The 15,198-nt window shown below is 38.8% G+C and overlaps 1 protein-coding gene across 1 annotated transcript; it reads left to right on the plus strand.

Moving 5' to 3' along the window:
- The first annotated feature begins 10,067 nt into the window (after positions 1 to 10,067).
- On the plus strand, positions 10,068 to 14,482 carry LOC102705362 (acetylserotonin O-methyltransferase 1-like). Its single transcript, XM_006658459.2, has 2 exons — positions 10,068 to 10,862; positions 14,180 to 14,482. The coding sequence occupies exons 1-2, from the start codon at positions 10,068 to 10,070 to the stop codon at positions 14,480 to 14,482; spliced, it is 1,098 nt and encodes a 365-aa protein (XP_006658522.2).
- The last annotated feature ends 716 nt before the right edge of the window (positions 14,483 to 15,198 follow it).

Raw genomic sequence — 15,198 nt, forward strand, 5'->3', positions numbered from 1 at the left:
AAAAACTTAATACGCCATCTCTATACTCCTTGCAATGCCGCTTCAAATTAGTCGCATACATCCAACTTCGAACCATCGCTAAAAAAAGCAAAATATTAGTTAATATTTATTTGCATGCTTGAAATTTTAGAGTGCTTATAATTAAAGAAGGTATTAGTTAACCTTTATACTTACTTTATGATTTTCATATTCTCTTTAGAAAACAATTACAAAAATTCGTCCCCTTACACCTCCCACCAAAATTGTGAACAGTGGGATAGCTTCAAACAGCAGCCGGGCCGAGTATTTATAGAGTGCAAATAATTATCTCAATCGGGCCATATTCCGAGATCTCTTACGGGCCACCGATTATCTCAATCGGGCGCAGCAAAGGAGACCGTCACTAATAGAAACCATCAGTGACGGGCGCATGGTCATCTCAATCGGGCAATCTCCCGGGTCCGTCAGAGATGATGGTCATCTATGACGGGCCTGGTAACTTGGCTCGATTGACATGACTTGCACAATCTCAATCGGGCTTACCTTTGTGCCCGTCAGAGATAAGTACCATCTCTGACGGGCTCTAACCATACGCACCTGACTTACAGCTGTGCGATTACATCTACAACGGGCTTATTTTAGACCCGATTGAGATGTCTATGTTCTGACGGCCCAAGTAATCCAAACATGTTTTGGGCCGTCACAGATGAGAGGATCTATACTAGTGGACACATCATAGGTGTTGGTGATGTCAAAGATACCAATACAAGAACCCTCTCTCTTGAATGCGCCCTTAAATCGTCGTAACTTGCCTAGTAATCTAAGTATTTATCTTCTATGTATAATATATATATGATCAGGAAAATATATTGTTACAGCCCAACCTGAGCCAACCGTGGCCCAAGCAGCACCACCCCTCCTCACATATGCACGATGATGGCGCACATTGAGTGGAAAGTCCAAGATATTGTTTTCCTTAGATATTTTGATTACTTTCCATAAGTTTAATTGACTTAGGTAGGGCTTTCCATAAGTTTACAATTTAGTTATGGTAGGGTTGTGTATGGTGGAATTTAAATACCTCAAGACTCTTGGGAAATTAATCAAGCAAGACAATTATGTTTGCCTGGCCTCACGGGCCATCTACAGCTCAAGCCTTTTCCCTCGCCATGCTTGCACGCTGCCACATCTCAGCGCTGCCGCGGCTCCTCTCCGGCATCAGGGTTATCGTCCCCGACCTCCGGTCTCTCTCCCCTACAGCCTACATAGCCATGGCAGGACTACTGTTCCTATCATATTTCTCTTATATACAATACCCTACCCGTCGCAAAAAAGACTTCATATTTAGCCCACCTCACATATACCAATACAAAGCTACAAAAACTGAAATATCCTTCAAATTTTAATGTAATTGTTTCCTAATTTTTTCAATCCCAAGGCATTTATCCCCTACTTTACCAAACTCTAATGTTATAATTGCTCAAAAAATGACATCTTTGTGGGACAAACAAGGAGGACTAAAGATGAGGTATTTTGGGATGGAGTAATTTTTCCATGGCTCATCTATGCCAAGGACCTTGCCTTCTCCAAGCAGACCATCTCTTCTAGTGGCAGTGACGCCGTTGGGTTTAAATTACACAGCCCAAGTTTCTTGGCCATTTGGAAGCACATGAGGAGGTCATTTCCCAACCCAATCAACGTAGAAACCTTGGGGAAATAACCCATGCCTTGTGAGGTCAGAAACTTTTCTTGTCATTCCTCATCGCGAGGCCACCGCCGCTGCCTCCCTCTTTCGTGAGCGACTACGTGACAGAGCCTATGACACGTCTCTCCTATTCACCCCTGCTAGCCTCATCCACTACACTCATGTGACTTTGAGCACGACGACCTCCTCCAAGTCCCCATCTTCACCAATATGTGAGCTTAGCACCTATTCTTCTTTATCATCCTCTCCTTCTAGGGTTTTGGTTTTTGCTAAGACATTGTTTTAACTGCTCTATGTAAGTAACTTGGTTCAATAGAGGATGAAGGCAAGCCCAAGCTGGCTAGCTGTTGACGTCAAAAATGTGAACGTTGACGCGTCACACACGAAGGCCTAAGAATCAATCTTAGACCATTCCAGTGCAGGACCTAAATTTATGCGCAGGCGTGCCAGTCAGTTTGATCCTGCAACTGACAAGATGAATAGTAAAAAAAGCCGATCGGCTATCAAGTCAATTAATAACTAATAATCCAGCCGACCAGATGTTGATGCTGCAACGGTTAGCCGATAGGATAAACAATCGACTGTAAAAAGCTTGGATCGGCCAGAGACTCAATAGAAATATAGTTAAACAAAATATTAGACCAACGTAATCCACCAAGTTACTTATCAATCTCAGTCGATCGGACGAGCCCCTATAACCAGATCGAACTAGACGTGCAGAGATTGGACTTAACCAAGACAGATGCAGTCGGTCACAATGTGATTATAGAAAACATGAAGATCGATAAGGCTAATAAATAAACTGACGAATTACTTGGAACAAACAATGAATTATGTGTTACGATCGGCGAAAACCAACTTGCATGTAATTCTCATAAGCCGATGCAACATAAATAACTGACGATCTAATCTAAATCAAGCCGATTGGTATAGAAATAATGCAGTAAAGCAATCGGCTACTCTATTGATGTAAATATGGTAAGCACGTAGATCGGCAAAAATCCTCGGCTATAGACGGCGGACAAACAACCAAGATCTATAAAATACCTAGCCCAGATTGCTAAGAATAATCATAGAAGATCGAACTCAACCGAGACAGTTCAAGATTACGCCTAGCAATGTTAGGCTAGATACTAAACAGTTCTAGATTGCTATCAAGCCAATGAGCCGATGACTAGAAACTTATCGGCTGGTACTCCGATAAAACAGTGAGTAAAATACATCAATCTGATATAAAACCATCTGACAAACCCAATCTATTATATCGGACCTAACCAAGACAGTACTAGATTGAATACGTCAAATAGCGAACATCAAACCGACATGGATCACCCAAGGTGGTTGACCAGATCAACTCAACACACGAAAGTGATCTAAGTTGAAACTGACACGATAACTAGCAATTGCTCAACTAGATTAGAAAATCAGACTGAACCGAGACAGTTCTAATCTAGTCGAACGATTACCGTGGCCCGGCGAAACATAGGACTTACCCATCCGTCGGAGATCGAAACGATGCAGCCCCACGTCAGGTGCCAAGTTCCACCGGAGTTGAAACCTCGGTTAGGAGGGTGGCGATGCGCCGAGAGTAATTGATCTATTGATTGATGTCGATGATAAACAATGACCCCGGGCATACATATTTATACCCTTGGGTTGAGGCTAGGCCGTGTTGGACACGACATACAACTCCTAATAGATAAAAAAAATAACAAACTCCTAGATGGATTCTATCTCTAACACACAAGTCCCGATTGGACTCTAACAACCTTAGAGATAAAGGAAAAATCTAAACTAACTCGAATTAACAGATAAAATTAAATTACACGGACTCTGATTATTCTCGAATCTATCTGTAACATTCTAGGCCTAATCGGACTGTATTTCTTATCCGAATCGAACTCCATCGGCTGAATCCGAGTCATATTCCGCTTGGTCTTCTATCCGATTGCTGTGTTTCCTGTCTGATTGGGTTTTTAATCACAGATTAATCCATAGCGGCGATTTGCTAAAATCTGGCGTTAACACTAGGTGTCATTGTTATTTAGAAAGTGACGTTGCAGTGTCTGGGCTCCTGCACTAGCTAGGGTACTATTGGTGGGATTCGAGAGTAGTGTGGGTGACAATGCTTGTTGTTTAGGTGGGTGGAACTATGGGGATATGTGTATACTACAATGACATAAACAAAATTTTCTACCACTTTAACCAAAAACAAACGAAGCAAAGGATCATAGATCGTTACCACTTGACATTTTATAGAACAAGAGAAGGTGCTAGGAAGCCACAGAAAATGACTGTCATTTGACGTGTGTCGATGTAGAGAAAGTAGTTGATCACAGTAGCTCGACCTTCTCCTCCACACACATGCACCTCACTGTGTAACAGTACCGATTAGCACCGTAATGTAGCCATGCCTCCACATGTATCCACACGTCTAGAGAAGGAACCTATGCGTGGACATGCTAGCGTCCACGTGCTGCTAGGGTTGGCTCGAAGGACGATGACTAGGGTTTACTCACACACAGAACCAGCCCCTTTGCCTCTGTATATATAAGACCCGAAACTGGGCCTCCAAGGCCCACAGGAGTCCTTCTTGGATCTTTATTTAAATTGAGACTATATTGGATCAATATTTAATTCCCTGATTCTCTACAACCCATAGATTCATGAATCCTCGTTGCAACCCGAAAACACCTTTTAGGTCCACGTGCCAACAACAACTCCCAGCAGAACATATTAACCCGCTAAACAAACATATAGATTACATCGGCTGAAGCTATAATATATATTTGCATTAATCGCTTTGCCTCATAATATCGATTAGGCTCAAGGCTAGATATGTGCCATCCTTTGAATAGCTCAATCATTCATTTCATCCTATAATAGATTACTTAATTTGTGATGGACTCCTCGATCACCTTTAGTATGGCCATGCACCTCCATAGTCTCTAAGATCGAGGAGCCCACAAATATATTTCCAAAGAGTGGCAAATCTCATCTTGATTATTCATATCCCACTACATGTTTCGTAGTATGACTGAATAATATTTTTATAACTACCCAATCACGACATAGTTTTTAGTTGTCCCTAAGAAATCCACTACAGGTGTTGGAACGATGATAATCTCAAGTCTAAGAATTATACATCAATACTTAATGAGAACACAAATGGCACATCACATATAGCTCTTATAGTATCTTATGTTGGATTTATCTAACATCATGTTTTTCAACATGAGTTCACAATATCGATTTCGTATCTGCGTATCATGATCCATGAGACATTATCATCAATCAATACATGTGTTGATCATGAATCACAATCGTACCATATACAATATTTGATTAGGAAACCTTTGAAAAAACAGTAACATACAACATAAAGAGTCTCATGAACGAATCACATATTCATTAATCAATAATAAGTTATCTCAATAAAAATACAAAATTTTAGTTAGAACATATATACCTGCCATTGTGTTCCGATTGAACTTTTTTACTTGTAAGCTGTTCTAAATCCTAATTTGCACCTATGAACCTCATCAATCAAAATTTGAACCTATTATCAACTGTGATGGTATTGGACTATTTGTTTAGCTGTTTAGAAGGCGTCAACCTCAAGAGTTGAATACTTAGTTGTGCCCAGATCAGTACATAGTGCTCTTTGGGATCAGTTAGTGGATCAGTACTTACAAATATTTATATTGGAGCTGCTATACTCAATTAAATAATACTTTGAACGATTCAGCATATATGTGTGTTGCTTGTGTATTTTAGTGTCATATTGGTACACTGTGAAAATTAATACTTCTCGTTCATGTTAAGCACTATTTCTATCATGTACTACCTCCGTTTTATAATGCAAGATGTTTGACTTTTTTTTACAATATTTTACCATTCGCCTTATTCAAAAATTAAGTACAAATATAAAAAATGACAAGTCGTGCTTAAAGTTTTTTGATAATAAAGTAAGTCACAAACAAAATAAATGATATTATCATAATTTTTTGAATAAGACAAATGGTCAAACATTGCAAGCAAAAAAAGTTAAATATCTTATATTATTAAACGAAGGGAGTATTGACTTTTTTTTACATAAGAGATTCAGTTAAACATTGAACCATGCTTGTAAAAACCTGCTGTACACTCAAGTGTGTTCAAGTTAATATTCTACCTCTAGCTACTGTTACTGTTACTGTTGCCTTCTCATAACATTGATTCTTGCCTTCCTATGGTGCTTAACTTCATCTCTTATGAAGATAAATTGCAAAACGAAGGACTAAAGATTATGTGAATTCATTTTTAAACAATGAGCACAAATATTTTTTTCGTCAAAAAAGACAAATCATGGCTCGAATTATAAACTCATGGTTTTAATTAATTAATCATCAACTAATTACTATGTTCTCTACGCTAGATAGCTACACCCCTAACGAACGCGGCCGAAGTCAATTTTGCAGCTCGATCTGAATTCACCTGACCAGGTAGTATCTCCATACCAAAATAAATTATTTTTAGAATATAAATTTTATATCATAAGATGAATATTTATACACCGATTTCAATGATTTGAACCATTTTAATGATTCTATATCCAATTTGATTAGAAGGAATCTAACTAATTCAAAATTCAACAATTAACCAATAGCATGACTAAAAGATAATTTTTAATATATTATTAGTCCTAAAAATACTTACATTTTGGAAGTAGGGTAGTAGGTTGTTCTAGTTAAATAGAGATAGAATCCTATACGCTATGAGGTTGAGTTAACATCGGTCCATTCTAAGAGCTCGGTCAGTATCTTATTTATCTCATACTCCATCTATTAAATAGACGATCAAGGGTAAAAATAGGATTTAACTATTCGTCCAACACATCCTTACTTAATTATATAACAACACATCCTTACTTAATTATATAAGAGGAGAGAAACTTTCTGTACCAAATAGAGATGCAACACTGTTTCCTGAGTAGTATACGCCTAAGGGGAGATGGTAGCTGATATTAGTAAAATATAGTTGAATATAATATGAAAGATGTAATATGGATGATATATTCGAGCACAAACAGATACGTGAGATAATTTTTTTAATGGTTATTTAAAGAGAGGTTTGGATAAGCTGCTGGACATGACGTTGCGACAAATGCGAGAAAAAAATGGACAGAGGGCTGAAAACTAGAACAGGGAGAAAATATTTGGTGCTATTAAAACAAACCGGTCAGTGCTACAGAGTGTATCCCGATTCATTGTATTAAATTCCGTCAAATTGTACTTGGTAGTAGTATTTTGGTACAGTGGTAGTACTAAAAAATGGTTTACTATATGTTTAATTATGGTGTATTGATTGTTGTGTAATCACAAAATCCGTATAATAGTACCAATAGAACGAACGGTTAGGTCAACAAAAATACGGTTAGGTCAACAATAATACCAATAGAACGAACAGTGTAATAGCGTACAATAGTACCAAAACTACTTGATTGTTATAGTTTTGGGTTTACCAAAAACAATACAGGATACGCGATTACACTGTTCACTATTCACTCTTTTACAAAATAAGATGTATTAGAGCCTTTTGGTTGGTGTCCTGAGCAACGTGGCTAATAAATTTGTATGCCCGAGACGCAGCTAATAAGTAGATGAATCTTGCCTAGCCAGATGGCCTGATAATTAGCTTGTTTGGTTGAGCACAGCTGCATGAGCAGAAAATTAGGATTAGCTTTAAATCTTTAGCTACTAATCAAACGCTAAAGGAAAATATACTAATCTTGCAACCATTATAATAGTACATTGGTCACTTGAACAAAATTTATCTAACAGTTTTTACTTTTCCGTGTGAAGAATAAGATGGGGAAATGAAGGAGAATAAAAAAAACCTCAAATACACTTTTGGCGGTCTGGCTCAGGCTACTTGCGTGCATGAATGCTTCACGGCAGGCAACGAAGAAGGAGCTTTAAGGTGACAACGAAACCATCATCTATATATTTTTTAGAGAGGTATTTAGACTAGACAATTTTTTTCGGGGCAACAACCAAACAGACTCTTGGTCTTTCCTATATACCCCAAGCAAAAAAAGATGGGGGTGGATGCCTTCTTTTCAGCCGAGTCGCGTCCTTGAACCGCTGTTGCAGCTCCGCGTAGACAGAGGAAGAGCTTGAAGATGTGCGTACTCTCAACGACGCGGCGAGGACTGACAGGAGGCTGGAGCGACTTGGAGCTTGGCCGGCGGACATGTTTTATCAGGGCATGCACAGTACGAAGTGGCCCCCATCTAGGATCCCCCGGATCCAACTAGGACGAGGTCACTCATACAAATAAAAATTTTCCACGTCGCTACTCGCTAGTATCTTTAACTGAACCAAATATTTTTCATGCCAGCCTTTTTTTTATTTTAGCCCACATATATTTTCTATTTACAAAACAGTATATATCTTGAAAATAAAAACCCTCAAATTTAAGTATTCTTAATAAAGCTACCCAACTACCCCCACTAGTCCACATCCATCATGTTTTCCCTTCAAGTTATTCCCCTCAACCGCCCCCTCCATCACCATCGATGACGGCTCTGTCTCTCGTCCACCATGCGGCGGCTCCCCGTCGCGCTTCCTCTCCCTTCCCACCTCCCAAGCTGATGGTTGTCAGGCACAGATCCGGTGGAGGAGTCCCAACTCGAGCTGCAGCGGTGGTCGAGCGACAGTCGTGTGATGGAGCGGCACTCGGGGGATAGGGGCAACGATTGACGGAGCTTGGGACGCCTGCGGCGGCATGGATCACAGGCGCGGTGGAGGCAGGCGGGATGGCGAGCGGGGCGGCGATCACCGAAGCTTGGGGCAGCGGTAACTGGTGCTCAGGGCAGCGGTAGCCGAAACTCAGGCTAACAGCGGGCAGTGCGGCGAACGGAGCAAAGTGATGATAAACTCAATGGCTCAACTTGCGCCCTCCTCTCCGCTCCTGCAAAAGTGCGAAACACACTTTCTTTTCTCTGACAAGGCTCCGGTGTCCTGCAGAACACACAAGGATCCTCATGAAACCACTCTCCCTCACCTTCTCTTCACGTGAGCATTGGGCCTACGTGGCGAGCCTGAGCCACTCGCCACGTAGGCGCGTGCACTGCACGTGCCCTTACTATCCTCCGATTGCACATGCTTCTGATGTCTACTTGTAATTAAACTATGGTTGTACCTAGTACTAACCATATGTGTGGTTGCGTTTGTTCCATCAAATTATTCCCTAGATTTTTTTCTCGCCTTTTCCATGCACACTTTTTCGAATCGCTAAAAGTATATATTTTTTTGCAAAAAGTTGTTATGCAAAAGTTCATTATCTCATTTTTCTAAAGTAGCTTTTTATCTTTGTAGTATAGTTTTGTTTTCTTATTTATACTATTAAATACTCTCTTCGTTTATCTCACTTCTTTAAATTTAACCAGGTTTATGGAAAAATATATTAGTATTTTCAACACAAGAAAAACATATTATGAAAATATTTTTAATAGTTTATGAAACTAATTTAATATTTTAACTGTTGCTAAATTTTCTATAAACTTGGTCGAACTTGGTAAAGTCAAACTAAAAAAGTAAAATGTCTTTTAATACAAAATGAAGAGAGTAGCTATCAAAAAAATCAGATAATATTTCTTCCTTCATCTTTTATGTAAAAAGAACGCAACCATGCATACGTAAGAATTGTGATTTCTGTAGCCATACCATATTTTCATGCACTATACTTTCTTAAGTGGCCGTCTGTGAAAATCAATTTTTCATATACGGGTAAAGGCACAAAACCTAGTTTCCATTTCTACAGAGTGAATTTTTAGTGATTCGTATTTAAAAACAAAATTTATCTCCATGATAAAATATTTTTGCATGTAGCGTGCAGGGGTTGCTTGGATTAGTAAGTATAGGCTGTATTCTTTATGGATAAAATATTATTTAATGGTGTAAACGATAAAATTAACTCCTATAAAAATAAAAACTATACTTTAAAAAAAAGATAATAACTTATATGTATAAACTTTTTATAAAATATACAGTATTTAGCAGTTCCATAAACAAAAATCATGGAATAATCTGAACGGTAGCGCGCTACAAGAGGACACAGCCATGGTTGGTTGGTTGGACATAGATTAATCGATCGGTAGACAACTTGTCTTTGTTTTGTACGAACCGGTTGTATTATCTTTGAATTAAATTCAAGATGTCCCTTCCCTCTCTCTATCTATATATACGGTAGGCAAACAGGCCATTGGTAGGCAAGGCAAGGCAAGGCAAGACTAGACAAGAGGGCCTTATTTGCAGGGTTGCACCCATCCATCCCTCGAAAGCTCACTGGCAGCAGCATGGATCATAAACTGTTGGCCGACGCGAGCCCTGATCACGACATGCCCGCAGTGGCAGCCCTCGTGGAGCTCAACCATCACGTGCTCGGTTACGTCAAGTCGATGGCGCTCAAGTGCGCGGTCGATCTCGGCGTCCCCGGCGCCATCCACCGCCGCGGCGGCGCCGCCTCTCTCGCCGACATCGCGGCCGACACCGCCGTGCACCCGAGCAAGCTCGCGGACCTCCAGCGCCTCATGGAGATGCTCAGCACGACCGGCATCTTCAGCAGCACTATTGGGGCTGCAGACATTAATGGAGACGGCGGCGGCGGCGGCGGCGCTGTTGCGTACAGGCTCACCGCAGCAAGCCGCGTCCTCGTTGGCTCGCGCAGCCTGTCCCCCGAGGTTCAGTTCGTCGTATGCCCTCACCTCGTCTCGTCCTTCTTCAGCTTGCGCGACTGGCTCACGGCCCCGCCGTCGCTGGCGGCCTCCGGGTCGTCGTCGTCCCTGTTCGAGGTGGCACACGGCTGCTCCCAGTGGGAGATGGCGGCCAAGGACTCCACGCTGAACAGCGTCCTCAATGCCGCCATGGCCGCGGAAAGCCAGATCTTCCTCGAGGCCGTCGTTGCGGGCAAGGGCAGGCACGTGTTCGGCGGGCTGAGCTCGCTCGTCGACGTCGGTGGTGGCTATGGCGCGGCCACGGAGGTGATCGCCCGGGAGTTCCCGCACATCAAGTGCACCGTCCTGGACCTTCCTCACGTGGTCAGCCAGGCGCCCGTCACCGGTGATGGTAAAGTGCACTTCGTCGCCGGCGACATGTTTGAGTCCGTTCCACGAGCAGATGCTGTTGTACTCAAGGTATTGCTATGTGGTTGCTTTTTTGATATCTTGCCCGTATTGCAATAAGAAAAAAACTACTCTCTCCTTCCCAAAATGTTTGACGCCATTGATTTTTTATACACGTATTTGACTATTCATCTTATTCAAAATATTTACATAATTATTAATTATTTTTATATCATTTTATTTATTGTTAAATATACTTTTGTGCATGTATATAGCTTTACATATTTGACAAAAAAAATTAAATAAGACGAATAGTCAAACGTTTATAAAAAAATTAATGGCGTTAAACATTTAGGGATGGATGTGGTACTACTCAATATGCTTCTTAATAACTGACAATCTTGGACCCAAATCTTTTTTTCTTATGCTAGCTTCTGCTTATAAACTTAAATTTGAATTTTCAACACTAAATTTGGAGCTAATATTAGAGTTTTTTTATCGTAGTTTATTTTTTATTTTAGATTGCTAAGAAACTATTTATAAAAATTTTATTCACAATTTTTTCAAAAAATTATGGGACCAATGTGAACAAAATTTCGATGCTTGTATTTAGGTCATAGCCCCATTTTAATTAACATGGCATCGTTTCCACTGTTTCTGAGTGGTGAAAGTTTGGATTTGAAGAGTACATAGTGTCAATTATTAGGAAACGGGGGGGGGGGGGGGGTGTGTGGACTTGTTTGGAATCATGTCAGCTTGAGAAGCCTAAATCAGTACAAAATGAGTCCAATTTGATGGATTTTCAGGGTATCTATATAGGGTTGTTCTATACGGGGGATTAAGGGGTTGTTTAGATGGTTTAGCCCCACGTGACATCAGATGTTTGGGACACTAATTTGAAGTATTAAATATAGACTAATAAAAAACTAATTTAATAAATAAGTGGTAATCTATGAAACGAATTTTTTAAGCCTAATTAATTCATAATTAGAGCATGTTTACTGTAGCACCACATAGGCTAATCATGGATTAATTAGACTCAATGGATTCGTCTCGCAAATTGGTCTAAGATTATAGATGAGGTTTATTGATAGTCTACGTTTACTATTTATAATAAGCGTCTAAACATTCGATGAGCTCGTCCCAAACACCACTTAAGATCTTTTGGATCCACATTCTATGCATATTTAAAAAGGTCAAGCCATCCATCATTCTTCCAGTTGGATCATCGTTGCATTACACTATAGGAGACAAACATTCTATGCCATCCATTCTTCCAGTTGGATCATCATTGCATGGCACTATACAAACAAAAAAAAGTCAAACATCTTAAATTATGAAACGAAGGGTGTAGAAAACAAGTTGCTACCAATACTTTGCTGAAATTTTGATGTTCTAGTCCTTTTATACAACACATTTCATGAATAGACCATAAGAAAAACTAATTCTATGAAAGCAACCTCAACCCTGAGCTATAATAAGATCTTAGCGCCACTAACCATATATATTGATACTAAACTCTTGTTCAAGGTGGCACGACTTTTAACAAGTCATTGGAGCTCTCTGGTACTATTGGCGCTGACCTCTCTAGGGTCTTTTAAATCTCACTACCGAACAAAGGACACGCCGCCCTCATTTTGGCTTTTTAGCTTTGGTCTTCATTCTGTAGTAATTTTTGTTAGAAAGGATTAATTGTCTCCTATAGTGCAATTCAATGATGATCCGACTAGAAGAATGGATGGCTTGACTTATCATTTTTTATATTTATACTAAATTTTTAAATAAGATGAATTATCAAATGTTGTAAACAAAAAAGTCACATATCTTATATTACGAAATGGAGGTAGTAATAGATAATGGATATTTTATTTAACAAAGATATACATCAGGCATCTTAATTTTGATCAGTACGATGCACACAGCCAAAAAAGCAATAAAAAAAAGTAAAGTAAATACCTAGAATGAATATAACCATATCGTTCCACCTTGCTAGAAACAGCTCGCCCTATATTTTTTTCACAAATATAAAACAATTAAACTCTCTATTCTATAACCCGGATATAATAACACAAAGCCCAAATGCAACTACTTTATTCATTTTTTATTTAACGCAATTGACTTTTAAATCTATATTTGATTGTTCGTCATATTCAAAATTTTATGTAAATATGCAAAATTATAAGTCATACTTAAAGATATTTTAATAAATCAATTCACAATAAAATAAGTAATACTTATATAAATTTTTTGAATAAGATAAATAATCAAACATACATTTACAAGTCAAGGGTATTAAATAAAAATAAAAGGGAATAGTACAAACCAACACCTTCACAAAGAATCCAACAGTTTCTGGGTGCTGTTATTATTTAAATTAATGTACTTAATACTTTGCTGAAATTTATCACCATCATCTTTTCACTTCTGCAAATGTTTATAAGCCAAATTCTTAATTTTTAACCTTACATTTGAAGTATATTTTGGAGTTTTTCAATCGTAATTTATTTTTGATTTTGGAGTTTTTCAATCGTAATTTATTTTTCAGCCTTGGCTTTTAGATCGATGATAAAACATATATATATTTTTATTCACCAAATAGTTTTTATTTAGAAATATGCCACTTTTTCCGTAAATAAGTCAGACAATAACCCCTATGCTGGTGCCTTTTTTTCGCTTTGGGACTAGCAGTTCTGTCACGTGATTAATTTTGTTTGATTGACCAGTTTTAGTCTATAACAGATAATATCCCACAACTCATATGTTTGCTACCCGTTAGTTAAAAGGAAACGAATTGAACATTGTTCAAACTTACAATAAATGAAATGTGATTTGTTGGTGATACCTAATAATATGTGAAATATCACTAGCTATATTCCACAGAACCGCAAACGCAGATATGTTCGTGTGTGTGAACATTTGATAATGTAAACCAAAACATGCATGGTAAAAGTTATGGTAAAATTATACTATCTACGTTTCACAATGTAAAACTTTATAGCATTGTCTATATTCACGTGGATAAAAATAATTCTAGACATATATGTAAAGAATATACATTAATCAATGAAAGAATGTAGGTATAGCTAAAAAGTTTTCTGATACGGATAAGAGAAAATAATAAGTTAACTGCCTTTTACATATAATTTGTACAATGTGCAGATGACACGTATAGTTGATTAAATTTAGGTGTTACGAGCGTATGCTTTTGTACTATCTTTTTTTTTTAAAAAAAAGGTAGCCGTTGTATTAATAACAAAAAAAATAGATGAGTGACAACGAACGAAATTATGTTCGGCTTATGCAAATTGTGTCTTTTGGGTGAGGACACGACTTCAATTAATTGTTCCATTTTCTTCATTTCTTAAAACCTTATCTATACTTGCTTTTAGAACATTTTGCACGACTGGAGTGACGACGACTGTGTGAAGATACTTCAACGCTGCAAGGAAGCCATTCCCGGGAGAAACGCTGGAGGAAAGGTGATAATCATGGACATGGTGAGAGGATCAGGGCCGCGGGATAAAGGCATCAGCGAGATGGAAGCCACACGGAATCTGTTCATGATGCATATCAATGGAATGGAACGGGATGAACACGAGTGGAAAAAGATCTTTTGTGCTGCTGGATTTAGTAACGATTGCCAAATCATACCGGTTCTGGGCCCTTTCGCCGTAATCGAGATCTACTCATGATCGACAATCATATAGGATATCATCGTACCAATTAAGCTACGTACTATAGCTAGCAATAAAAGCTACGTACTCAGTTAGTCCGTCCGTTTTATATTATTAGACTTTCTAGCCTTATATAATTTATATATATATAATATGTATGTGTCTAGATTCATTAGCATCCACGTGAATCTAGATAATGTTAGAAAGTTTTAAATTGTGCTACGGATGGAGTAATTGTTTATTTGTTTGTATGTCTCCGAGTCGATTGAACTCAGTGTGTTGTCAAGACGGTCTTGCAGATTAACTTAGGCCCTGTTATTGGATGTTTAAGGGAGGTTAAGATTTCGAGAAATTAGTTGGTGAGAATATGTTTATGGGATGTTTATGTGTCAAGACGGTCTTGATCAATGACTCAAACGAGGAAACAACTCGGTTAATTCCTTTTTTTTCCTGCTCGTGCCAAATTAACCTACAACACCTTACTCATGAAAATTATTTGGCTTCAAAACATAACTTTTGTATTCACGAAAGGGAGGTCTTGGATAATGAGGGAGGACCCAAGGGCGTACCTCAAAGTGAAAAATGTTAAAAGAAAAATGAAACATAGGCTTTGTCTCTAGGCTTGGCACAATTTCTGTCAGGACAAGACGCGGGACCGCTCAGGCCTTGTTCGGTTGGGCCGGGAATGACTGGGATTAGGCTGAAACCTCTGTGGATCATCCCGGTGTGGGAAA

This window comes from Oryza brachyantha, chromosome 7, assembly GCF_000231095.2.
Source record: "Oryza brachyantha chromosome 7, ObraRS2, whole genome shotgun sequence".
Taxonomy (NCBI): domain Eukaryota; kingdom Viridiplantae; phylum Streptophyta; class Magnoliopsida; order Poales; family Poaceae; genus Oryza; species Oryza brachyantha.